The sequence below is a fragment of the Lampetra planeri genome, unplaced genomic scaffold, assembly GCF_965212315.1.
Source record: "Lampetra planeri unplaced genomic scaffold, kcLamPlan1.2.h2 scaffold_1163, whole genome shotgun sequence".
In the NCBI taxonomy this organism is placed as follows: Eukaryota; Metazoa; Chordata; class Hyperoartia; order Petromyzontiformes; family Petromyzontidae; genus Lampetra; species Lampetra planeri.
In genome coordinates this window covers 2,661-28,110 of record NW_027613876.1, presented here as the reverse complement: position 1 = coordinate 28,110, position 25,450 = coordinate 2,661, and the positions used below count along the sequence as shown (strand labels likewise).

Below are 25,450 nucleotides of genomic sequence, written 5' to 3'. Positions count from 1 at the left end.
CTAACACAGATCCATCAGATTTGATTCAGACTGTAGGTCCAGGTAGCCTCCTTCTTTGTGTCACATCTGGGGAGGAGTCAGGTGTGTGTGTGCGTGTGGGGGGGGTCCTACTGTTTGCTGACCGCTCGTTTGCTCACTGGCTTGCACTGTGTTTTTAAAGGTTTTTTGTGGGATTCACTGGTTGATTTTAGCCTTAATAAATGGAAGTAACCATTAGACGTTGGAGCCTGTAGTTTTTATTGTTTAGTCCGTCCGTCAAACACTCTTTGTCCTCCTCTTTGGTTTTCATAGTTTCCTAATACAGAAGATCAACTTGGTATATTGATATGATTGGATTGAATTTCAATATTGATCTCTTATCTGGGAAAAAAATAAATCATGTGATTTCGAGGGATTCATGGATGTTGTAGGTTCATTGAGGCATTAATGAACAACGTACATATTTACACAGTCTGAGATTTGTTGTCAGCCACTTTGTCGTCTTCTGGCAGCTTCCAGTGTTTGTCTTTTCTACAATCACTGACTCCTCTTCCTACTTTTCCAGCATTAACCTCTGTGACCAGCGGGAGGCGCTCTGTCTCCCGTCCGTGCGCTCCAGTTTGTGATTGGTCTGCTGCCTCAGAATACACCTCTTATATGTGCACGTTCACGGGTCTGGATGAGACAAACCTGGGTTGAATTAGCGAGTTGATTCCAGCTTCGTGGTACGATTATCAGTCAGTCCTGGATCAATTGAGTTGATCCAGGACTCATAAATCGAGCTTCGTGGTACAGGCCCCTGGTTTCAAAAACGATCGTATTCAGGCTCCAAAACAACGGTTTGTGAGGACAAAAGGTCAATACATGACAAAAAAACTCATGTTTGCGTATTTAAGCCACAATGCAAACATGTACTGTCGAGTAACTGTGTAGATATTCAGCATATACAGTTGAACCGTCCCTGAACTCCTCATAAGCTAATTTGACAGCCTGCCCATTGGCCTCTCCCAGAAAGCCTTGGATAAGTAGAGATGATTTATAACATGAATCCTCTCCCCCTGCTTTCATTTCTCTCTCTCCCCTGGGAGGTATATTAGTCATTCTTCCTAAATCATTCTGTCTTCATTTTTCTCTTTAATCCTCCCTCTGCAATGTGTCAATCACCCAGACCACCACCAGTGCCACCCCCCCATGCACACACACACACACACACACACACACACACACACAACACACACTTCTCCCTTACTCAGATGATGTCATTGCTAATTAGAAAGAGATTCAAACACCCATACATCACAGCAGAAAGTCCTACAGATTCACAAAAGAGAACGTTAAGTTTCTCTCTCTCGCGCGCTCACACACACACACACACACACACACAGTTTACCTTGATTAAATCGCTGATGAATTAAAATGAGTAGCCCTTGCTTTTTTGTCCTCTCTGGGCGTTACTCTGGGAGTTTGTCCATCTTTGTTCACAGAATGACAGCCATGTGGCCAGACATTTTCGACTTGTATCATACCGCAAAAAATGGAGAAAGAGACAGAATAAGGTCATGCGAGTTCATGGTGTCTGTGTCTGGGACACGGCGGAACATTCCATGCAAGCAAAGAAGAATATAAAACTTTGACTTCCACATGTCTCTTTGAAGCTGTCCAGTGAACGAGCAATTAGCATTAAAATCCTAACACAGATGCAGTCGGCATCCATGCACAGTCCGCAGCTGCGGGACATTATTGTGCCAGGCTGAAGGTTTTTAGAAAGAGCAGCGCAGGCATCAGGTGCTGCAGGTGCTGTAGGTATGGACGGTGCTGTAGGTATGGACATACACAGGGATGAGCTGTTGGAGTAGCGGGAGGTCAGAAAAACATACTTCAGCAGCAACAAAGCCCAGATGATAGTTAAGATACACTAGTGAGAAGAACTGATGCAACTAGTTCTGTTTGCTGATTGTGTCGTGATGTAGTTCACCGTTCCCATGCTTGCATCTTACTGAAATGATGTTTCCTGTTCCATATTGAGGATAAATCCCAGAGTGTTTTACAGCAACAGATTGTGATCAGTGTAGAGAAAGTAGGGTCTTTAATTGAATTCAAACAATAGCTTTGCCATCCTCTAGTATCTGTTCATTGATCTCATATCATTTCTTATTTCGTGTCCAACTACATAGCAGACGTCAGATGTCTGCTATGTAGACATCCGATACTATTTAATCTTATATCTGTTAACAATCAAGCTCACGTCTGATAAACGAGTTTGTTTTTAAACCGATACGACTTCACCAACCTCGCTTACATTCAGATTTATATTAACTGGCCTCCCAATCAATCATAAGCAGATTTTTTTTTTCTTGTGGCGTTGAAGGCTGCTGTATTTCATGCAGAAATTAAAATAAGATGTGGGGCTGACAGGAGAAGACTGAGGCTGCTCCCACCATCATTAGCTAATGGACTGCTGAGTCAGTCAGCCAGTGAGTTTGAGGATTAGACATGCTGCCAACGGCACACACAATTTAAGTGGTTGTGAGGATATTTTGTGTCAGCTAACACTGGACAAATACTAAATACAGAAAAAAATATCACTGTTATATCACATCAGTAGGTGGTCTCATCAGCCCTCCAACATAAATCACATTGGATTGCACACAAAATCACACACAGCAGGGAAGGTATTTTATGTGTACCATTTGTTGTGGAGTAAACGTCATTGACTACTTTAGATGAAAAAGTTGAAAATTAAAGAAAATGGCGTATGTCTCTGAATTCCACCAGAACAATAGTTGCAGTGGGCTGGAGACTGGAACTGACTACAAAATACATGATTTGATTTTAACTCAGTTGGCTCCTATACATATCAATAATAAAGCAGGGCCGTTGCTACCCCCCACCCCCGACCACCAGGAAATAAAAAGGAAAACAGTAATGTATAAGGAAATTCTACTCCCACCCCATCCTTTTATTTCTCATTCTCACTATACCAATTAAGAGCAGGTAACATGACCTGAGCTTCAATAACAACAGTGGTGACATCAACCTATAGAACAAGAATAGAAAGTGTAAGTGTAATAAATTCCACCACCAGAACCAATTCATGCTATGATTGCTGTAATCGTGTGTTTATTTCCAAATGGAAAACAAGTACAAGTAGTTTCTTGCTGCGATCATCATTGTTGCTGAAGACTTGTAGAGTGCACGAGCCACATGAACTTGCCAATAGGTAATTGTATATTGTATTCTACAGCATTCACTTGGACTCGCCCCTGTAGCCTACACCCTAGAAGAGCTGCACTGTCGTCATTGTCTCTCCCTGCGTTTTAGTTGAATAGTTCGGTCCCATATTCACTGTGGGCTTCTGGGAGTCTGTGTTTGGTGTGTTATTTTGAAAATTAACATATTATGACATATTATTTCAAGACATTACAGGAAGCAGATCTTCTCTCTGGTTGGGAGATGATTTTCACCAAGATTATTTTTGATGATAGTGCTCATGTTTCCATGTTATGGGAGTGTCAACACTGTATTAAAGGAGTGAATGGAAGAGAGACTTTTGCTACGTGACTGATGTGATCACATGCCTTTTCTGTTTTGTTGATGTCATTGTTGGTGTCCGTGCTTGCTTAAGAGTGTTCTACATGTCTACAAATCTTTTTTTTTTTTTTAAACATGTCTACAAATTCTAAAGTCAGCTGCATTTCGCATTTTGAAAATATTCATCAAATGTCCTTTTTCATGTCAAGCATCAAGTGATAAGCAAATAAAAACGGTAAGATGACAAAGCGATGAAAAGAAAACAGTATTTGCCATCCACTGTAGTCTATTAAAGTCCAGTCCCAGTGAATGGAAGCCTTCCAGTCACCCCACTACTCCTGATTTCCATTATCTACAGCCCCAGACTGCTATTATCATTCCTCCATCGGCTGTAATGAGAAGCTGGGGTAAAACCAACAAGCCAATAAGGTAGATGTGCATATAAACTGCTGAACTTTGGATCACTACTACAATTCATGGGTAAGGAAAACCTATGAATATGGCAAGGTACAAGTACAGTAAATTAATGTGCAAGTCAAATTGAATTGGGTGATCAAGCAAGTTTGATGATCTTCTACACATATAAGATATACAGTCCTGCTTTATGTCAAACAACCATATATTTCCATGTCAACAAACAGCAGTCTGTGCTAGGAGACCAGAAACACTGAGCTGAGTTCAACATGGCATGCAGTGAACGAGGAGAACCACTGCGCACTGGAGCCACAGATTGGACTTGGGTCCAATAGTAACAACATTCACTGGTTATGCTCTAATGTTCTTTTAGTTTTGTCTAACTCAACATAGACTCCCCCATTATCCATAACCACTTCTATTTGTCCTAGGTTCACGCTCCAGGAACGTGTTTCAACAGTATTTGGTGCTGCTGCCTCCACTGGTTATCAGTAGTAACTGTCCTGTGTGCTCACGAGCGTTGTCACAGGATGGACTTCTTACAACGCGATGGCTTCAGTACTGTATATGATGTATGTGTATAGTGAGAGGGCTGTCACTCAGGTCCTATACTATGACGTACTCTCGCATTAAGATTGTGCTGCAGACTCTGCGTAGTCTGCAGCACATTAAGTTAGAGAGAGAACAACCACAAAATGCTTTGGGATAACATCCCAGTCTAAAACCACACTGTCACAATCATTCCTTTAATAACAACTCTATATAATATTATGACAATGTGAGAAGAAAAAACAACAACTTTGTGCTTGTCACATACAACAAAGACTACAAAACTAAAGATTAGGTGACTTTCTGTGCTTTTCAGTAACAGAGAGCTCAGTACCATAAAACAGTCTGTGTTCATGTGGGTGGGGGGTACATTACGGTGTAAAGGTGAAGGGGGCTACACGGACACAGTAGTTGCGCATTGGAGACTTAACAGTTTTCCTTGAAGGGCCCCTGTGGCTTTGTAAAAATACACTGATTTGAAAAGGCCAGGAGTTCGAGGTAGCACGTGGCAATAGAGCCGCCAAACTGTACTCTGTGTGTGTGTGTGTGTGTGTGTGTGTGTGTCTGTGTGTGTCATTCTTCCACATTGAGTGCATTTTGTGCAATTTCAACAATGAATGCAGGTTGGGGGTCAAGACTTGGTTGGTTTTAGAATGAGCTGTAGGTTAGGATCGAGGTCAGACACGTGGTTTGTGGTCCAGTACGAGTCTATAGGGAACATATTATATCAATGACATAAATCTCTTTACATAGTCGCATTGTGGGGACTCCCTTCTGGGGACAAAAAGCCCCCATAAATCATTTAATTTTAGGGTGAAGACTTGATGTAAGATTAAATTGGAAACAGACTTTTAACCCCCTGAAACTGCTGAATATGAATTCATAGATAAATGTTGTGCGTTGTTTTGGTTTTTTTGTGTGACAAAATTAAGAAAATGTACAAATGAGTCAATAATAGTACGTTTTCATACAAAAATAAACATATGTGCTTTATGGTTTGAGCCAATCAAAGCCACAATGTTCTTTGCGTCCAGATTCAGGGAATGCAAGGGAGATCTTTGGAAGCTAATCAAAATGCCAGTGATGAGATTGCAATTCCAAAGGACTATGCCACGCACCTCATAATGATAAATAATGATGGCCTAACACCTAACTTGGTGAGGTGAGGTGAAGTTAGGCAAGTAGTGGATAGGGTTATGATCAGTCTGCAGGAAATGAATGCTTGTTAATGTGTGTGTGTGTGTGTGTGTGTGTGTGTGTGTGTGTGTGTGTGTGTGTGTATGTGGAGGGGAGGGATAGAGAGAGAGAGAAAGAGAGAATGCCTGTGCTGGATTGGAATGCCAAGCAGGCACACACACACACACACACACACACATAAAAACTGGGTTGCTGTCTGCTGCTGCTGTGGGTCAGACTGTTCTGTACGTGCATGTGTGTAGATTGTAGTCAATAAAAGAAGCTGTTTACATTAAAAAGGTCATTACAGGTGGATTTGCATAGATTGTGATGTAGTTAACATTTCTAGTAAAAACACATTTACCTGCAAAGAAGCATGCGACCTGTAGAGACTATGGGCATGGTAGATATAAAAACAACTGGACGTTAAAAGAACTATGAACATTAAATGGGCTATTCCATTACAATAAAAGTATCGTATCAACGAGCCTGTCTGAAAAGAGACAAGACATATGAGCTTGTCAGTGCATACATCTTTGTTTATAATGTTACAACATGAAGGACAAGAGAGATCTTATGTTTAGCTTCATGTTGAATTGCTTCAACAAGTAAACTTCAGTCAAAGCAGAATTCTTGCTGTCAATACAAATTCGAAAATCCAAGACATATTGTCCAAGAATAACACAATATCTATTCTAGATTTATATGCATTATTCAGTTGGATGAAATGTCTGGCTGGGAATTATGAAACTGTCTTTATGATTTGCGAATCAAACTTATGGGATCGGAGACCACTCACGGCGGGTGCACACAACCCTCTTGTAGCCACTAAGTAAGGAATTTGTAATATTTCACTTCAAAAACAACCTCTACTACACAAAATATTTTGTACGGGCATTGCCAATTTAGAAAATGACCTCTAAACTCAATTCTTGTTGATTTCCCTTTGGAGCTGGCTATTTTTAGTTCAAACAATATTTTCTCTGCATAATTTCATCACCACAAACGTTAATGCATAGAGCTCCTTTGTTGCAACAGTGGAAAAATGGCTCATAACCCACAAGTAGCCCACAATTCCATTCCAATCAATACATGAATCATTGCCAAGGTACACGTGCATAAAACAAAGAAGTTAAACAAGTGGTTTGGAGGCTTTCGCCTGTGTCATTAAAGCTGCTGATCTATGTTTCTCCAGTGTGTACTCACTGTGGCGGTGATGAGTGGACCATGAAGCTGCGCGTAGAGTAAGGCCTCATTGACGTGGCCCCTGACTCCCAGCAGGGCTAGTTCAAGGCTGTGGTGCCCGGCCATGGCATGCGTTAGTTGCTCCAACAAGCTGACGTACCTCCTCCAGGGCTGATCCAGCTCAGACACACTGGCCAAGCAGCCTCGCATTACATTCAGACAGTAGCCCACGCAGGGCTTGATCAGAGTCAGTCCTCTACAGTGGGAGCAGTACACCATCTTCACCAGGCCCTTCACACATTCTTTACTCAGACTGACATGTTCCGTGGCATTCATCACCTCAAGACCTTCCTCCAGAGCCAGGCCCAGGTGTCGTCCCACGCTCAATGCCCCGGCTAGCTCCTGGGCCATGATGGCTGGGTGAGGCCCAAATGGGTTGACGTCCTGCCTGATCATGCGCAGACAGTCATTCATTTCGTTGCCCACCATCAGGCTGCTCTCCATGCCTGGGTTGATTAGTCGCGTGTAGACAAGCGGGAAGAGGTTGTTAAAAAATTGGTGAACTGTTGCCTCCACAGAGATGTTGGCCCCACGGAGGTAAAGAGAGAGTGAGGAGAAGAGTTGATTTACATGGGGCAGTGTGCGGCGAGAAAGGGGATGAGTAGGTTCCCTCCAACAGAGAACTTAGGTGACCCTGAGAGAAGGAGAGCAGGTACTGGAACATGTCTGCAAAGAGAGCAAAAGACAAACAACGGCGTCAGAGCCACAATAGACCACCACATGTTCATGAAAACATTCTGCATTACAGGATAATGATGGTAAGGAGTACAAGATCATGTTAAATATTTGTGATCATTTTCAGGATACAACAGGGAATACAAAGCCATTACACACAGACTTACACTGCAGGTTGGATGAGATATGGAAGCTAAACAACACTGTCAAATGAAAACCAAGAGTGGAACATTTTATGACAAAAAAATATGTGTTCAATATGCACGTCACCGTTTAGGACAGGTCAGTACCATTTGGTTGTGCATGTGTCACGTAAGTGGAGGAGTTCAGTTTGTGTGAGATGGAGGATGGGTCGGCTGTGCTGTTTAGAGCGAGATGAGACAGACATGTCAAGTCGAGTCCAATTTTATTTATGTAGCACCAATGATAAAAAAAGTTATCTTATGACGCTGAAAATAAAGGAACCAACACCACCACCAAAACCAAATATGAACCGATTCATGGATTTGTGGCTAATCAGACACAAGAACAATGAATGTAATTTTATTTGGATTGTGAACATTATCCTCTTCCCTCAGGAACATTGTCTCTGCCACACTTCTTTTTGTTCATACTCTTGCTGCTTTTTGTGGTGTTTTGTCCCGTTCATGAAAAATTTTGTTTTAGAGAACGACTCTTTTGGGTGAACGAACTGTACTGAATCGCTTACTGAAAAGATGTGTTCATTTCACAGTTCAGCTGAGTGCGGCAACGACTGAGTCGACTGATACGAATCACTCACTCAAAGAGAAACATACTGAAAAGGAAACACTGTTGCCAACTTAGCAACTTTGTCGCTATATTTAGCAAGTAATCAGACCCCTAGCGACTCCTGACATATCAAACTACTTTTTCAAGTGTTTCAGAGACTGACATGAAAACACGTATTATTCATTCAACTTTATTTCTCGATGGACTTTACAGTCTGCACACCCTCTGTCCTAAACCCACAATCAGGTTAAGGACAATCTGCCAAAAAAAAAAAAAAACTTACAACAGGGGGGAAACAGAGAAACCTCAGGGAGGACCACAGAGGAGGGATCCCCCTCCCTGGGACAGACAGACCAGACATAGGTGTTGCATGCACAGACAATGAGCACATGAGATGCAGTGAACAGGTCAGCTTGTGAAGACTAATATTCTGCGGTTCCTGTCCTCCAGCAGCAGTACTTGGTACTGAACAATTCGGTGAACAAATCTTTTGAGCGAATCTTTTTACTGAACAGATTCTAATGATTCAGTGATTCAGAAAGGAACTGTTTTGCCCATCACTAGGGTTTTTGCGCCATGCTTTATTGGTTGTTTGGTGTTTTAATTGTGTTTGACTGTCATAAGAAGGTTTTATGGCTTTTGGTTGAGTCTTTGAGCTTTTTGTGGTAGTATTCCTTGAATATACACATGGCTAATGACGTAAATGTTGTTTCATTGCATAGTTTTATCTGTTAGTTGCGAAACAAAGCCAAGGCCACTTTGACAGGGACTCAGGAGGAGCTGGGATTTGAACTAGGAACTTTCCCATTACAGGACGACCTCCTGAGCCACAGCCACCTTGTTGGGATTTGGAAACAGCTGTCATCAGCTGAATCAGAAGAATCTTTCCACCAGTATATAGGATGACTAACCACTTAAACATAGCAGTTGTCTTCATAGCACACTGGGCACTCCATGTTCCGACCACCCGTAGGCGTTGGTAACACCATATACCTCTGTTACAATTTAAAGAAGGCGTAAACAATTTGATACCACTCAACCTACATTTCATATTAGAACGGCATATTGAATATCAGTGTGAATGATCTAAACGCCCTCCATGAAATGGTTGAACACATTCAAAAAGCAAACGCACATATCTAAACCCTGGCTCCTGAATGATTTAACCCTTTATAAGGCACTCATCAAAATACAGGGAACAGAATTTCAACCACACAGAGGTATTTTTATGATTATATCACAATATGCTCTATGTTAACTTTTTTCCTACAGTTTTGTTACATATCAAAAAACAGTCAGTGAAGTTACCATATATGGTTCATTGCCAGTTTAGGTGTGTGTGTGTGTCTGTGTGAGAGAGAGGGTGTTTGGGAATGGATGCACGTCTATTTTACTATTTTACATGACGTTTTAACTAACCCACATTAATAATTTTACAGTGAGGCCCAATCTGGGGATGGCGTGTGCGTGTGTGTGTGTGTGTATGTGTGTGTGTGTGTGTGTCCACCCCACCCCCACCCCAGCTCACAGACAGAAGAATAACAAGTCATTCTCAGCAGCTGCACTAATATGACCACTGTCTGTGACACACATTCAATCCCCCACTGGTCAGTGAAGGGTACAATTCCTTTGAAAGTGCCAGAAAACACCACTGACTGTATCAGGAGATCCACACTGAGAGGTGAACAGGTTTAAATGGGTCTCCAGGATCCCAAATGTGGGTGACAAAACAACAATGATGTAAGTCAATGCACTGTGTGGGAATAGTACACATTTCCATCCAGTTTAAAAAATATTTCAATTAATTAATCTAAACTACCAGAGATCGTGGGTAAAGCATTTCATGGTCGTATCGCTGCTAAAGAAGAGCGTCCAAATTTGTCTAGGTCTGTAAAATGTCGATGGTGACACCAACAGTGTAAAAATCCTCTGCACTTTCCTCTTCCTTTCTTATGCAAAAACAGCTGATCATTTACATGCTTTGTGAGAAACTATTCGAAAAAGTTGATTCTATTCTAAGTCTAGTCTGTCTGCCCCCGAAGCCCATTAACTCATTTTCGTAAAGCACCTCAAGTGAGCGAAGGGCTTGAACGCTTACGCCACAAGAAATTTACAAGAGCTGAATCCTCAGGTTACACAGGATTACATGATGTTATTACAATATTAGCATGCTGGAAATACCATGGTTTAGTATTTCTCTCCTTCCTCTCCCTTAGGAACAAAAACAAAACTGCAGTAATTTACTGTTTAAAACATCATCAAATCAAATTTCCGAAAAAGAATTGTAAATTAAAATGTCACTTGTACTTGAATAGAAATGCACAAACAGAATGAATCTCCAAAATTACATTTAGCCATATTTTGGTTTGACCAATGACCAGAACACGTCCCCTTAACATTACATGGCATCAACATTTACTTTACATGCTACATGTTGCTGCTAGTTCTGAATCCAGATCCACACATCCAAATATGTCCCAAAAAAATGCCATCTACAAAACTCTGGCCGTTTGGTTTTGTCTGTGTGTACCTGATAAACTGACTACATCCTTGTCTCCCTCTAAAAATACACCATGACAGAATGCACAGTGGTTTATGGTCGGGTAGAACCACAACAATCACTGTGGAACTGCAGTTCCCAGAAATGAGTAACAGGGTGAGGACACACACAAATGTAGACACCCTTTTTAGTCTCAATTACTGCCGGATTGTCAAATGGGTATAATTGTATTGTCTGACCACTGTGTGAGAATCTGGGTTAAAAACACTGTCATGGGTGGCCTTGATTCCTGGGTCCTCCTCTATCATCAGTATGAAGGCTGCCTGAATTGCTGACTCATTTGGCGTGATACAATTATACAATTATCTTTAATTTGCAAGAAAGTCACCAAAACACATAACTGTCTAAACTGTACAGGAAACGAAGACGCTTTGTCTGACATTGTTTGCCAGGAATAAACAACTTCATGGGAAAAAAATATATGTGTTTAAACAAAATGTTCTGTAAAGCAAAGATCTGTCTCAAAATGAAATAGAAAGACCTCGATCACAGGGTGATCCACCCTGAAGAATTTCTCACAAGAAAAAAAAATTGTATGCAGATATCAAATATTACATTTTATACTGTCTCCATAGTTCCTTATTTTATCGCTCGTTTCTGGACTACACTTCTGTAGTACTTTTGCACTTCTGGTTAGATGCTTAACGGTATTTTGTTGACTAGTAACCTGGGCTGTGAGCAAGGACATAATGAATCCAATCTAATTTCATGTCATTTTTATTATTATTATTATTATTATTAGAATACCACTTTAAATAGTGACTTTTTTCAGGCCAGCTGCAGTTTTAAATTGATTCCAATCTAGGTTTCAGACTGCCGGCACTATAAACTGTTACTTAGTGGAATAATAGGATTCTTCAGGGGATCCAATAGAATAATTGATCCACAGAATGCGCTGACAGGACACTGAGAGCAGAGCAATCTCACACAGACATGCTGCTCGCAATGAGTGGAGCGAAGAATTTTGACTCGTTGCATTTGCCCCAGCGCCCCAGGCTGAAAAAGGAGTCCGCACTGTCCGTCCGCAACTTACTTACTTAATTAGTTTGGACCGGAATGATTCCATCAATGCTAAGAGCTTTCTGAGATCACTGAGTTGGAACCACACAAGGCTCTGTCTGCTTCTCATCCTGTCAAAATATGCAAAGCAGTGACGCTACAACTCAAGCGAGAGGTGGAGAGCACCTGACGTCTTTAAAGTGCCATTAAAGTAGGACAGACAGACAGACAAACAGACAGACACATGACTGAATCCTCGGGTTGCACAGCCTGATTAAGTTCTATGAACATTTTCTGAGTACGTTGTCAGAATGTGGCACAGCCATATTTCCCACCAATCAGATGTAGTCAGTGTCCCACTGAATAATTTTTAAATGTCACCCCATCTTTTCTTTATTCTGTCTTTGAAACAAAAAGAATGTGTGCACAACGACAGAAGTGGCCTGTGGTGAAGGTGATGTGTCCCATCCCGTGTTCCCTGTCTGAAGCGTGCGTGACTCGTGTGACTGCAGCTCTTTTTGGTCCACCCCAGCTTGTAGCCTTGGATCCTTGCCATCGTTGCTAAGAGCTTGACGCGTGTGAATATTGGGATTCTATTAGCAAACCTATGAGTTCACATGCTTGTGACGAAATAGCTATTGTTGTGAATTGGTGCTGGCCTGGGGCCTCGATTCTGTGTTTGCATGCTCTCCCTTTGTCTGTTTCGCCTCTCTCCGGGTACTCCAGCTTCTTCCCACCTCCAAAGCAGGCATGCCACGTCAATGGTTTCCTCGAAATGACTCGTAGGTGTGAATGGGTGCCTGTCTCTGTGACTCGTCCAGCGTGTACCCTGGCGTTCCCCCATTGACAGCTGGGAGCATCCAGCATTAAACCCTTAGCAGGACCAAGCACAACGTGTGGAAAGAAATAACTACAGAGGAATAAGCTAACGAAATTGTGTGTGACAGGTCTTTTTTTTTTTTTAAATCATTCCATACTCATAGTTTTCCTCACTATGTGTGGACTGAAAGTCCATTGAGACAATTGTAACTGGTGATGTTGGGCTGTACAAATGTACAAAGGGAATTCAATTGAAAAAAAATACCAACAACATTCTTTTGTCGTTATCAGGTGCTGAATGTCCTGTTACCATCAGGATGTAAACAAGTAGTGAGTATGTGAGCTAACTGCTACATTTGCCCACATCTTACACCTCACCCCACGTCTCAATGCAGCATTGTGAGGAGGTATTCACTGTTTTAGAATGTACATAACACAATTTTGTCTCAGCATTTGTTATGGCTATGAAGGTCCTGTTGCTATGGGGATGAATATGAGCAAACAGGTTCAGTGAACATCAAATACGTATGTAACCGTAGAAATGTGAGTTCTTTTTCCATGAGTGATGTTCACATTCAGAAGCGCAAACCAAATTACATTTGTATGTCTCAGTCTCAAACTTTCCTGCAAAATAAAACATACGAAACCTGTAAACAAGCACCAACGTTCGTCAGAGCCCTGATTGTGAGAGTATATGTGATTGTGTTTGTACATTTTTAACGTTTTTGATCCGATAAAAGAGTTAAATAGCACTACGTGACGTTTCTGTGTAGAAAGCTAATGCTAAATTCATTTTGTAGTGTTATCCTGTACTTTCTAGATAATTCGGTAAATACTACTACTACTAATAATAATAACAATAATAATAATCATAATCATACTACACACGATTTATATTTCATGACACTTCAAGTTCACTATACCTTACAAATAATACAGATCAGTACAGATCAATAAAATGTAATAAAAAACAAGTGAACATGGACAGTGATTGTAGTATCAACAGCATCTCTACAGGCTTCCCCACTCATAAACAGAAGGAAAAATCTATAGCTAGAACCAAGGAGCCTATGTGGGTGTGGATATTTCTACACGTGTTTGGAGATGCTATAAATGCTCATGAGGTAAGCAGCACTGTTTTAATATCACAGAGCTTTCGGCCGCATCTGTTTCTTCAATTAGTCCTGGCTGCATCTTGTCCATCTTCTCAAGCAAAGGATCTTCATCCTGTCACAGACTTGGGTTTCAGACAGGTCATGACACACATATGTGACATAGTGACACATGTGTAGATTGTGTATCCTCCTCTTAATTAGTAGAAATACTGTGAGGTGAACCATCTCCCACTCAGCGCTAGTGAGCTAGAGTCTAATCTTTCAGCAGACACTTTAATGGTAATAAACTATTAATAAATCGAAGAATCAATCTGTTGATTCATCATACTTGTGTGGCAGGAACCTACGTCCACAATCTAAAGTGGGATCATGACTCAACTGTCAGACAACAGAAATCTGACCTGCAGGAGCTGGAGCACTGCACCGCTGCTGCAAACGCCGTGGCTCCACAAGCTCCATACACACAATCATAAATGTGACCCCTGCCCCCAAATCCAAATTAGGCTTTTCTTGTCCAAATGAGACAGGTGAGCTTGAGACAGACGACACTTACATTCTGAATGAAGAGTGTAAGGTCCCAATCAAAAAAAGAAAAAACAGGCAACCCCAACAAACTGTGAGACGATGAGAATCCCCAAATGGCAGTTGTCGAGGAAAAGAGGTGGATATTGGACGAGATGAGTTAAAGGATCGCTGCTCTCTGCTCCGGCCAATGTGCAGAAACATGATCGGGGGCAAAGGAATGATTTCATTGGAGACGGATGAGGACAGAGGCGACAGACCCTGAGGGTGAGGGGCTGAGGGAAGGATGTTCAGTTGGCTGATGCCAAAACAGGGTTACATGTCAGGCCAGCCTGGGGAGGACTGCTGACAGGTCTTAACCCACCATTTCTCTATCCACATTTAAATCACAGTGTCCATTTATAATATTAGCACGATATCTGTGCAAAGAAGTATGTGCACAGACATTTAATCCGCTGCTTCTGCTGCACATCCTCCAGACACTCAGTCGAACCTGCACGATTTCAAGAGCAAGATGAATCTATTATTTCGATGATTTGCGACCAAAAATCCAACTGATAACAACAATACACCACATGGAAAGTCATAATGAATGCTGATTTCCTGAAAGAAACTGCACTCCAGATTTTCATGAAAGTCACAAAGGAATCGTTTGGGCTGACATTAGATTAACAAGAAACAGACCCTTCGGACTTTGAGGTGTAAAAGGAGTCCCGACATCAAAAGACGACTAATGAAGGATTTTACCCTTTTTCATGGCAGGTGTGACTCCTGTTTTCATTTTTCTGCTTTATTAAGAATCAGGCATACAAGGGGTCATGCCATGGATTGTTTAATTTATGGGCTAGCATGAGCCTTTAATTGGGCACAAGCCCCTACACCATTTATGTCACCAACCACACCACACCTGTGGGGAAGACAATGTGAGGAAAAAGTCAACATGATAAAGATCCATTGCTCTCATTTTGTTCCCTCTGGTCCACTGCAATGCAATGAATGGATGGTCGTAAGTAAATTCTACAGCTGTGAGTCTTTAACCATAGTTTAGGAGCCGCAAAGGCGAGGAGAGAGAAGCATGGAAACAACAGAGAGTTGACTTGAATGTAGCTGAGAAGGCCAACTTACTTTTGGCTGAAGTGATGGGTGAGTCCACTACAGAAGGACACTTATATATTGCCACGCTTCTGTATTTGTGCATTAAAAGTCCACAATAAGCACACACCCCTGATCTCCCACAGGTATTTAAAGGACGCCACTCCTGCTCACTGACATGAAAATCTGAACAGTTTGTGACAGCTATTTCCTCATACTCCCACAACAGTTACTCATTTTAATACATGGAGTCAAGTTTGTGTATGAACTCTTCAAAACACGGGGAAACTATTATGTTGACTGTCAAATATTTTTGTTGCATCAGACAAGAACTTTGAAAGACAGACACACACAAGAGCTGGGGAGGAACTGTGGATGTTAATTACAAAATCATTATACATACATACATAATTACATTTGTAGTTACTTTTTTCTGCCATACCAGGGCAAGATGTTTTGTAATTGTATTGTTTAAGTCTGTTTTTCTGACATTATTTTATATCTGAATGAATTCTATAACCATGTTAATTGATGTGTTTTGCAATTTTAAAGCAGTTTAACAGTAGTCAGTGTTGATGCTGCTGTAAGTTCAACACAGACACAGAAACATTTGAAAACAGTTTGAGAAGGTTGAAATAGTTACTGCTGTGCATAACTACATGTTACATTTTAAACAACATTTCTAAAGTAACATGATCAATACTGCACACACACACACACACACACACACACACATACACGTTCTTAGGATCTGCTGCATATCTCATACTCGCTGTTCCCATACACATCGGATGTCTTCTGGGATCAGCATCATAAGAACGGATGCAGCAGTTTAGCACAGGACACAGGAAAAGGCAGAGCTGAACCCAAAGTGACAGAGCCAGTAATCCCAGGGATATGTCTGGTAATTATCTGATTACCCTGAAACCCAGATGCATGTAGTAAGACTGGTTTATTCTGTACTGTCAGGGTCTTTGTGCTAAATCGGGGTCAGAAATAAAGTTTCAGAACATCTTTCAGGGATGGAGAAATGGGGTCTGGGGGGCTTTTCCTCATTTGATGTTTATTATAGGAATGTCAAATTATAGCTGTGGCGATTGGCAGCAGGCTAACCTACACAAACCCACATTAATTTCTGCTTTGAATGTAAAATGCAAAGTCTGGTGGTTTGTTAGGGGGAGTGGAAATAACAACAATGAAAGAAATGAAGGAGTAATTTCTGGTGAAGGAGATGGAAGAGGACTTATTTTTTTCTATTTTGTTGAACATCGACAACAGCAAATGAAGCATGTTGCTTACATGCACACCAGAGGAAGTGTTGCAAAGGTTCCCGACTAGTCACTGAATTCACACACCAGTCAGAGGAAGACTAATACCTTTATTTTCAAATATCTTTGAGCACGCGTTCTCACACATCCAAACTGATCTGAAAGAGGCAAATGACAAGCTGAGGTAATTGTGGAATCTTTTAGTCATCAGTTTTCAGTCAGCGTTTCTCCTCTCTGTAATCCCACCTTTCATTCTCACTCAAATACACAATGTATTCACTTCAGTCCTATGTCCATAGACACGTTTCCTCTCCACCCTGTGTGATGAAATGGGATGTGTAGGGACAGATTCCGGATATCCTCCCTAATTTGAACATGATCTCATGGTGCATGTCATAGTGTGTCCAAGCATCAGCCTCTGAGGAACAAGTTTGTCGGTCAAAACATCTGCAGAGAAAAAATACATGCAGACATGGAGCGAGAGGGGAAAAAATTCTGATGTGAGATAGGCTGCAGTTAAAATGATCACAGTCCAAATTAGTAAGAGGTCTTCTACACAATTGCAGACTGCAGAAGATAGAAAGACCAGTTTCAGATGAAAGAACAGCCAGGTGATTCAATATTCAGGTCACTTGCATGGACATGCGTAAAAGTACAAATGAACAATATACTTACACATAAACTCAATAAATGTGTATTTGTAAACTACACCCAGGAATAGCCTTGACGGTGGAAAGTGGATTTTCTTTTTTTAAATATATGTAAAAAACCAACGTTAAGATATGCCTTTATTGTCCCACAACAGGGAAATTTTCAGTCTTCGTTTTTTGGCTCCAGTTACATACGTAATGATTAATTAATAAGGCTGACAAAATGTTACAGTAGGCTCCATTCGTCCCACCTGTGAACGTCTGGTGAGACAATGCGGGAGCCACACCTACCAGCCAGCTAACCATCAAACAAAGGATGAGGCTCCATGGCTCATTTCGCGGATGGACTCCTTCCCAGGACTGGTCTATTTCCTGAACTGGTTACATACGCCTTTGGACCTTGATGACTTGGAGTTAATTTGTGTTGGTTTGTCTCTGCCGCTTAAAGACGAAATTACATTTTACATATTTTATACTGATACCTTTAAAAGTCTCACACTTTGTCGTTGCTCTTGGTAACTAAGGCCCAGGGAAAAGGATCTCTATTACCGCAGCCCTTCCTGGCGTGACTGCCTGTTTTACCCTGTTAAAACGGGTTTTTGACAGTTTTATCCTCCCCCTGACTGAGAGTTTAAGGACAGATGGTGATGTATTGTGCAGACTGTGCAGTCCATTGTCCATTGTAATTCCGGGTCCTTAGGTTGTTGTCTCTCAAATACATTCATTTCCATGTCTCCCAGGAGAGTCTGTGTCAAGGCTGAAACAAGGATCAGATATGAACATCCCCTCAGTGAGAAATGAGACAAGCTCCACTCTCTCACTTTCTCACGCTTCATTGAAGAGCACCTATACTTTTATCTCCAAATGCACTTTCATTGATTAAAAAGAGACACTGAGTGGAGCCCTGAGGCGGTAAAATACTATACATGCCCATATGTCTCTGACACAGACATTTATGTGTCATGGCCCCATTCACATGCACACATGCACACTATAAATGTACGATATGTTCAGATATTACAGTAACACACACATGTGTCATAGACTTAAGCTGCAGACCAGGTTCCAGATTGCCTAGAGAAGCAGACCCATCTGGAAACAACTGATAGACGTTTCCAACTCAAGGGGTGACAGTTCAAAATAATACTGCGCACGATTGCACCGTGATACCACTGTTCAGAGCAACGAACAAGGTGACGTTATCAGAGCAATAGAAACAAGTCAATGGCAGAGTTTGCTTGAGAGACATAAATAGTTCCTTCGCTCGTTAATAAACTCGTTTACTGTCAACACCAAAGACAATTAAAATGGCCGCTGTTCATCGGCTGCAGCCATATTTGATGGCACAGCACTGTCATCATCCTGTTGAGACCTGGCCACAGACTCTGAGCCCACCTATGTCAGATAGACTGATGGTATTTGTTTTAATGGAATTTTGTCATATCTGCAGACCAAACTAGATTGGCTCCTGGTATGTCCAGGCTAGGTTCCATATAAACCTTGTCTTTTTCTTGACATGTGTCATCAGTGAGTGAGTATTCTCAATCAATGAGTATTATCTTCAATGTAATTCACAATAGGTTTTTGTTGAAATAATAGAAGTCCCGGCTGCAATTTCATCAGTGCACCAACAATCCGATCTGGAGGCCACTGAGAGGTGTCCAGCCAGCGAGAGATCACTGCATATCTGATTATCTAAAAAAAAAGGCTGAAAGGCTAAGGCCCTTGATAGCAACTCTGAGCTGTCACAGCTTAGACTGGGCTATGGGGTTGACACCTTTGTACCATCAGGGCTCAACACTTATCTGTGGTGCAGATTAGGAAAGTGTGCTTGATTGTGTGTACAAAAGAGGACAACAGAAATAGTGATGCCTTGAACTTAAAGGCACCGTAGCCTTGGTTGTATCTGTATGTTCAGGGAAAGCTAATATGTCATCCTGCTAATACATTAACAGTAGAAAAAATGTACAAAAACACGATTCCGTCCTTGATGTGGTTTCTGTTTATGGGGTCATATTCATGACAGGACAACTCCCACACATGACAAAGCGCTGTAGGACCTTCAGGGCTGTGAAAACATGGGCAGGCCAACAAAAAACACACATCCAGACACACACACACACACACACACACACACCACACACAAACAGACACTGTCTTTTTGAAGGGGCACATCTTTTCAACTGAAACTCACTAATCCGCAGGTTGATTCTGAGATGCAGCCAGTCTGTGTTGTATTTGAGATGTATGTGCAAAATGTGTATGCTGTGGTTCGTATCATACCATCACACCAAAAAACTAGTATTATTGCCACAATAGCTTGGCACAGTAGTCGTGTAATTTTCTGGGGTGTTAACAATCATAAAAGTCAGAAAAGGCTGGACTTTTGATCACTTGTGAAGTTGTGTAGTTAGTTAGTCCGTCTTTTGTAAAAGGAAAAACTGAATTTTACTGGGTTGGTTCTTTCACAGTAAGACCCATCTGTATGTCAGTGAGTGCTACCGGCAGGGTTGAAAGGCTGAAAAGAACAAAATAGCAATGGGCCAGGGCACCATTTGGGCTTTTACAAGCCACAGTCTCCACATCATTAATAATCAAATGTCAGCACAGCGCTGAGGTTGGCATGAAGTGGTATTTATTGTAAATACCCAGTCTGGAGTTGCTGTTACTTCTGGGCCTACACATCCTGGGTGACCGACTCACCCCCCCCATTGCCAGCACTCATAGCATTGCCAGGATTGGGACAGCCTCCTCATCTCCCGGTTCCTCCAGCTGCCAATGATTGGACAGACATGGAAGGACATGCACTGTTGGACTCTTTAGCAGCTTTGAGAAGCTGTCTGTACATTCAATGCCTAATAGTCTGTCCACCCCTCTCTCTGTGGTCCACCCTGAGGTTTTCTGCCTTTTCTCTCCAATTAAAGGGTTTTTTTGGGCAGTTTTTCCTCACCCTGACTGAGGATCAAAGGTCAGAGGGTTTTGTCCAGACTGTCCATCAAGTTCATCAAGCCAATTGTAATTGCGATGTTGGGCTATACAAACAGAATAGAATTGAATTGAATAGCTGCACATTCGTAGGTCAACTTTCTAATGTCAAAGTTCTGGCAGCTGGCACTCCACATGTCTGCACAAGCATATGTATTTGTGGTTTATCAAAATGAAACTACTCAATTTTGTTAGCATTCAGTGTCACCAGGTCTGCACTGTATAAAGAAAAACACTGAGGGAGAATTTCATGCAGCAATGTTTCATGGACATGATCACACAGACCTGTGATCATGAGGTTTACAGTGTGAGATTGAAACCTGTGCTATATGAAGTTTGAAGCTACACCATGGAGGAAAATGTCAAATAAAAGCTGCAGATTCACAAACAAAGAACATATTTAGGCAACAGACAAATGACTGCTGAACTGAACGGAATGCAGCTGAGACACAAGCCAGTAGGACGAGAATAAGAAAACTACCCACAAACAATTTTCCATGCTGCGTGTGAATAACAGCACCAGTGGTATCAGCCAAAATCATATTCTCATTACTTCATGCGGTACATGATATGAGCCATTTGCTACTTCACATTCCCCTTGAGTCACTCAGACAGCACAGAGGACTGTCCCTTAGAAGGCTTTGCAAATTGAGGGCTTGTGACATCATCACACATCTCGGCCCCATTATACTCGATTATCTGGTGTTATTCCATTGTTTTTTTTCCATCTTGGCCTTTTGTGGATATGTGAAACACCCAGTCATTCTCCAGACAGGTTCAGGTATGAGGTAAGAATGGAAAGATCTTAATGATGATGATGAATAACAGGAACTCTATTTAAACTCCTTTGCAAAGCAGCTGTGGAGGAGATTATCTTAAAATACTGTGTGAAGTCCTGGGTTGCCATGACAACAATCTGAAAATAATAATCATAAATGAAACCCTATTAGGGTTTTAGACTTGAGATTTCCCTTTTGGACCCCGGCATCCATCATAAAATAAAAGTTGGCTTCGATCTTATGAGCCCACTTTCATTATGCTAAAATGTGTATTGCTCTAAATACAGCCAATACATGTCCCCCGGCACTGTGAGATAGTGCAGGAGGTTTGGGAGGAAATGTTCTCGGAAATGTTTCAATTCAAATGACACTGCAATTACTGCAGGCAGGAGGGAGGACACGCTTGGGAAGCTAGATCACCGCTTGACTCACTTGGTGAAGCCTTTTGCCAGACGACCTGACTGAGACAATGTTTGCATCCAAAACAGAGCCTTGTTTGTCTGCAACTCAGACATGGGAACTGACCGAGCCAATCAAGCATCATGAACAAATATAGCACCAGAAAGGAATAACAATACAAAACAAAACAATGCACATACAGAAAATAACAGTGCAGTGATTGCTTCACTGTTCCAGAAGTAGTAATTTAGAGCACATGCGAAAAGTACTACTTCTGGAAGTGTCCTGAAAACAGGATCAGATAATGGCAAAGGGTATATCTTCCATGAAACGCTACAAACGGTCAAATCGGCCATTATACCCTCTTTTTCTCATTTCAACTATCTGATCATTTTCCACAATTCTTGTCAAAGCCACTGAAGAAGGGAAAGGGGAAGGAGCGAACCCAAGCCCATTTTTTTCGGTTACACACACGCCGGCTCCTGTGACCTCCTGAGAACTGAGCAGAAACCCTTTTTTTCAATCAAATACTGGAAGTATTTCTTGTCATTGGTTCATGGATTATTATTAAAGATGGCTGATATTAGGCTAAATGTCTGCGAGTGTTGTGTTGTGGGATGTAAGTCCCCATACCAGTGGGCCATATATGCACCAGACAGAAAGTTCACAATCCACCCAGCATCCATCAACAACAGTCCCCATATCCATTCCTGTCCAACCCAACCTTGCCTTTTTTTGCCTCAGCACTTACCCTGAAAGGCGTCCGAGTGACGGGAGATGAGGTGTTCAAGCTCATAACTGTAAGAGTGGATGTTGTGGACCGTCTCCCGCTTCACAGCTAACTGGTAGCTCTCCTCCATCTTTCGGGTGCAGCAGGATGGACCCTGGTGCTTACAAACCAGCAGGTCCACATCTGTGAGGGGAAGTCAAGCAAGAGACAAAATAAACGTTTGTTTATCCACTATGAAAATGTAGCATCATTTTCAGGTGGCAAGAAATCAGGTAAGGATGAACTTGTACAGAGGTAGACTCTGAATCTGCAGGTGCTGGAAATACACAAAGAAATATCCTGTTATACTGTGTTTCCCTCATCTACTTTTACATACAATATACTGTATATATACAACTGTGCAGCAAGTGGAAGAATATGTAAAGTGTCCTGTGTATGCACATATATAGACAGACTATAACTCCACCGGGAGACAGAAGAGGCACCATGGGAGGGTGAGAAAGTAGACCAAGAATTCAGCTATGTTTCCTGCTATAAATACTGTCTGTGCTGAATATATAAATACCTCATTCACTCATACTGTTGCACTCACATTGTTAGGTACCGTCAAGACTGATGCAAGAACAGTAAATGTCCTGAACAAAGATGGTATTACACATAGTTATCATCCCTCAAACTAGGCATAGTGCTGCAGTTTACATGAAGGCAGTGACCTACGAAATGATATGAACCAGGGACCAGCTCAATCAGGCCTCATTACATCAGCCTTTATAAATTCCAGCCTCTCCTGCCAGTATCACCTTCTTCTCACCATCGCTCCACATAAACACTATCATGACATCATTGGCTGGTCCCAACGAGCTCGGGGGATTGAAACTCTCCGTTCTTTCACGTCAGATAGGCCCAAATTCAAATGGATACTGACATTTCCATAATGCAGTAGTCTGATATGATAACTCATTTTCAGGGGGGAGGGCTTGGAGGGCAGGTGTTGTAACCAGAGACTAAAGCATGGCCTCAGGATAGACCGCAAGACCAGTGCCTCGACGTCCCAAATCCCTCCATGAAACACAATAGGGTTGCATTCTCAATCCCTCTCTCCCTTCCTGCTCCCTCTCTCCTATTTGCCTGGCATATCTCTGTGTCTCTTAATTACCCAGTGAGGCTCCATGTGTTCCCATCCCACAGTCACAACTGTCTTCCCTGCCCCCTCTGGCTGAGTACATCTATCTCTACTGCAGTTCGCTTGTTTCCTGTTGGTGACCCCCGTTGGCACTATTGCTGCAGAAACCCATGAATGGAATACGAGTGAGAGAATCCACACATAAAACAGATATTTCCACAGGTTTGCTTGTGCGTATTCCATCTTCCACTTGCTCCCACTAAGGGTTGCGATCCAAGCTGTCCAATGGATGAATGGCAGGTACAAACCTGGACCATCTTCATCGCCAAGCAAATATGAAATATAAACCACCATTCACACAAACACCAACAGGCAATGTAGACTAATTAACCGGGCATGCTTTTGGAAGGGGGAGGAAGCCAGAGTACCCAGAGAGAACTCATGTAGCCCTAACCCTTCACTGTAAATTATTGATCTTTTCATTTGTTTTTTTATGTTGTCAAATAATGACAAATACTGTGCACCTTGAATTGCCCCTCGGGACCAATAGAGTGTTTTTTTGTTGTTTGTTATTTTTTTAAATGAATAGCAGGTGCTGGAATGCATAAAGGTAACGTGGGAGTTTTGGTCTAACTCATGCAAGAAAGATAGCATTTCCTTGTTTCTCAATATAACAACGTCCCTTTTTCTGTTGGTGATTTGCGGTCTCCTGATTGGAGTAAAACATTGGCTTGTTTGTTTCTGTGTAGGAGTCCGAATTTTTAAGTTTCATCCACTCAAACATGTTTATCTGTTCTCTCACAAAAGCTGACATGGTCCGTTAATGCTCTTTTCAGTGCTCTGTATACATTCCTTCTGGGTGCTTAAACAAAATACTTACTAGATGCTGGGAAATGCATATTTTTTTTGCTTGTAATATAAAAATACATTTGTCCCACTGGCAGAATTTTGTACTTTTGACTGTCTTAAAACAAATTTTTCAGGTGAGGTCTTATTAAGTGTAAAGAGATTTTATGACTCAAAGTTACACATTTCATTAACATTAATATTAATATTAATTGTGATATTTTTAGTAATAATTTTTTGCCTGATCAATCACCATTGATTGTTGTCATCTCTCCACTGTCTGACCCGTTCCTCCTTACTGGGTCTCCTTTTTGTTTGTGTGTGATCTCGCCTATGAACTGAACACCCAGGGAGTCACAGGATAATCCACAGTGGCCTCTTCATCCCTGGTGAGTAGTTGCATATGAATGATGATACTTGGCTGTTAAACCCACCGCAGCAGTCAGAACAGAGCGACTGTGTCACAAATGGACACTTTTTACCATCACAGGAATCACACTTTTTCAGTAACCAGACCTCTTGCCAGAAATACAGTCAATCCATCAACTATTGCCTGCAGCACAAACAAATGGCTTTAAAATGCACAGATCTTTCAGCTTTGGATTTGGGAGTCTCTGTCATTGACACCAATGTTTAATGGTGGCAGGAAAGATGTATTCAACCCGAAAGGAACGGTGCCGAGAACTCACAGAAGGAAGTAGACAAATAATTCACGCTGTGCAAAGAAGACTGTATAAACAAGTTGACGGACTGATCCCACGGTCTTCAGGAAAACGTGAGGGAATGCAAGGTGGACGGATTGGTCAATGGGATGAGTACGAGCGGAGGTGCAAGGCAATCATCCCAACTGGCGGTATGTGTTGTATTTGTGCTACGTGTATATATACAGTATATATATATATATATATATGTTCAACGTGTGCAGTAACAGAATTTCCCCAGTGTGGGACAAATAAAAGGCTGCTTTGTTTCTTTTCTTTCTCTTCAGATAATCAGATGAAGCCAAACACAGGACCTCAGTACACACATTCAGGTTACAGGGAAGGACGAGGGTGAGGTTGGCTGACAAGACAACTGGGAATGAGGAGGACACAGACGGCCAGTTGACTGACAAACAAGAAACTCAAACCAGCTCAGACATTTAACGGTGCTACATTTCAAAATCCGATAAGAATACAGAGCTGATTTTAGTATTCAAGGAGAAGTCTTGGATAGCCCCATTTGTCTTTGTACATATTAAAGAT

The 25,450-nt window shown here is 41.7% G+C and overlaps 1 protein-coding gene across 1 annotated transcript; it reads right to left on the bottom strand.

The window, feature by feature from the left end:
• Positions 1-6,855: 6,855 nt before the first annotated feature.
• Positions 6,856-22,433, bottom strand: LOC144738777 (glypican-5-like; the record flags this gene model as incomplete). The annotated part of the gene is given in 3 exon segments (XM_078621776.1): positions 6,856-7,488; positions 7,490-7,560; positions 22,259-22,433. Coding segments are annotated over 3 exon segments (879 nt in total), but the record flags the coding sequence as incomplete, so codon positions are not given.
• Positions 22,434-25,450: the final 3,017 nt, after the last annotated feature.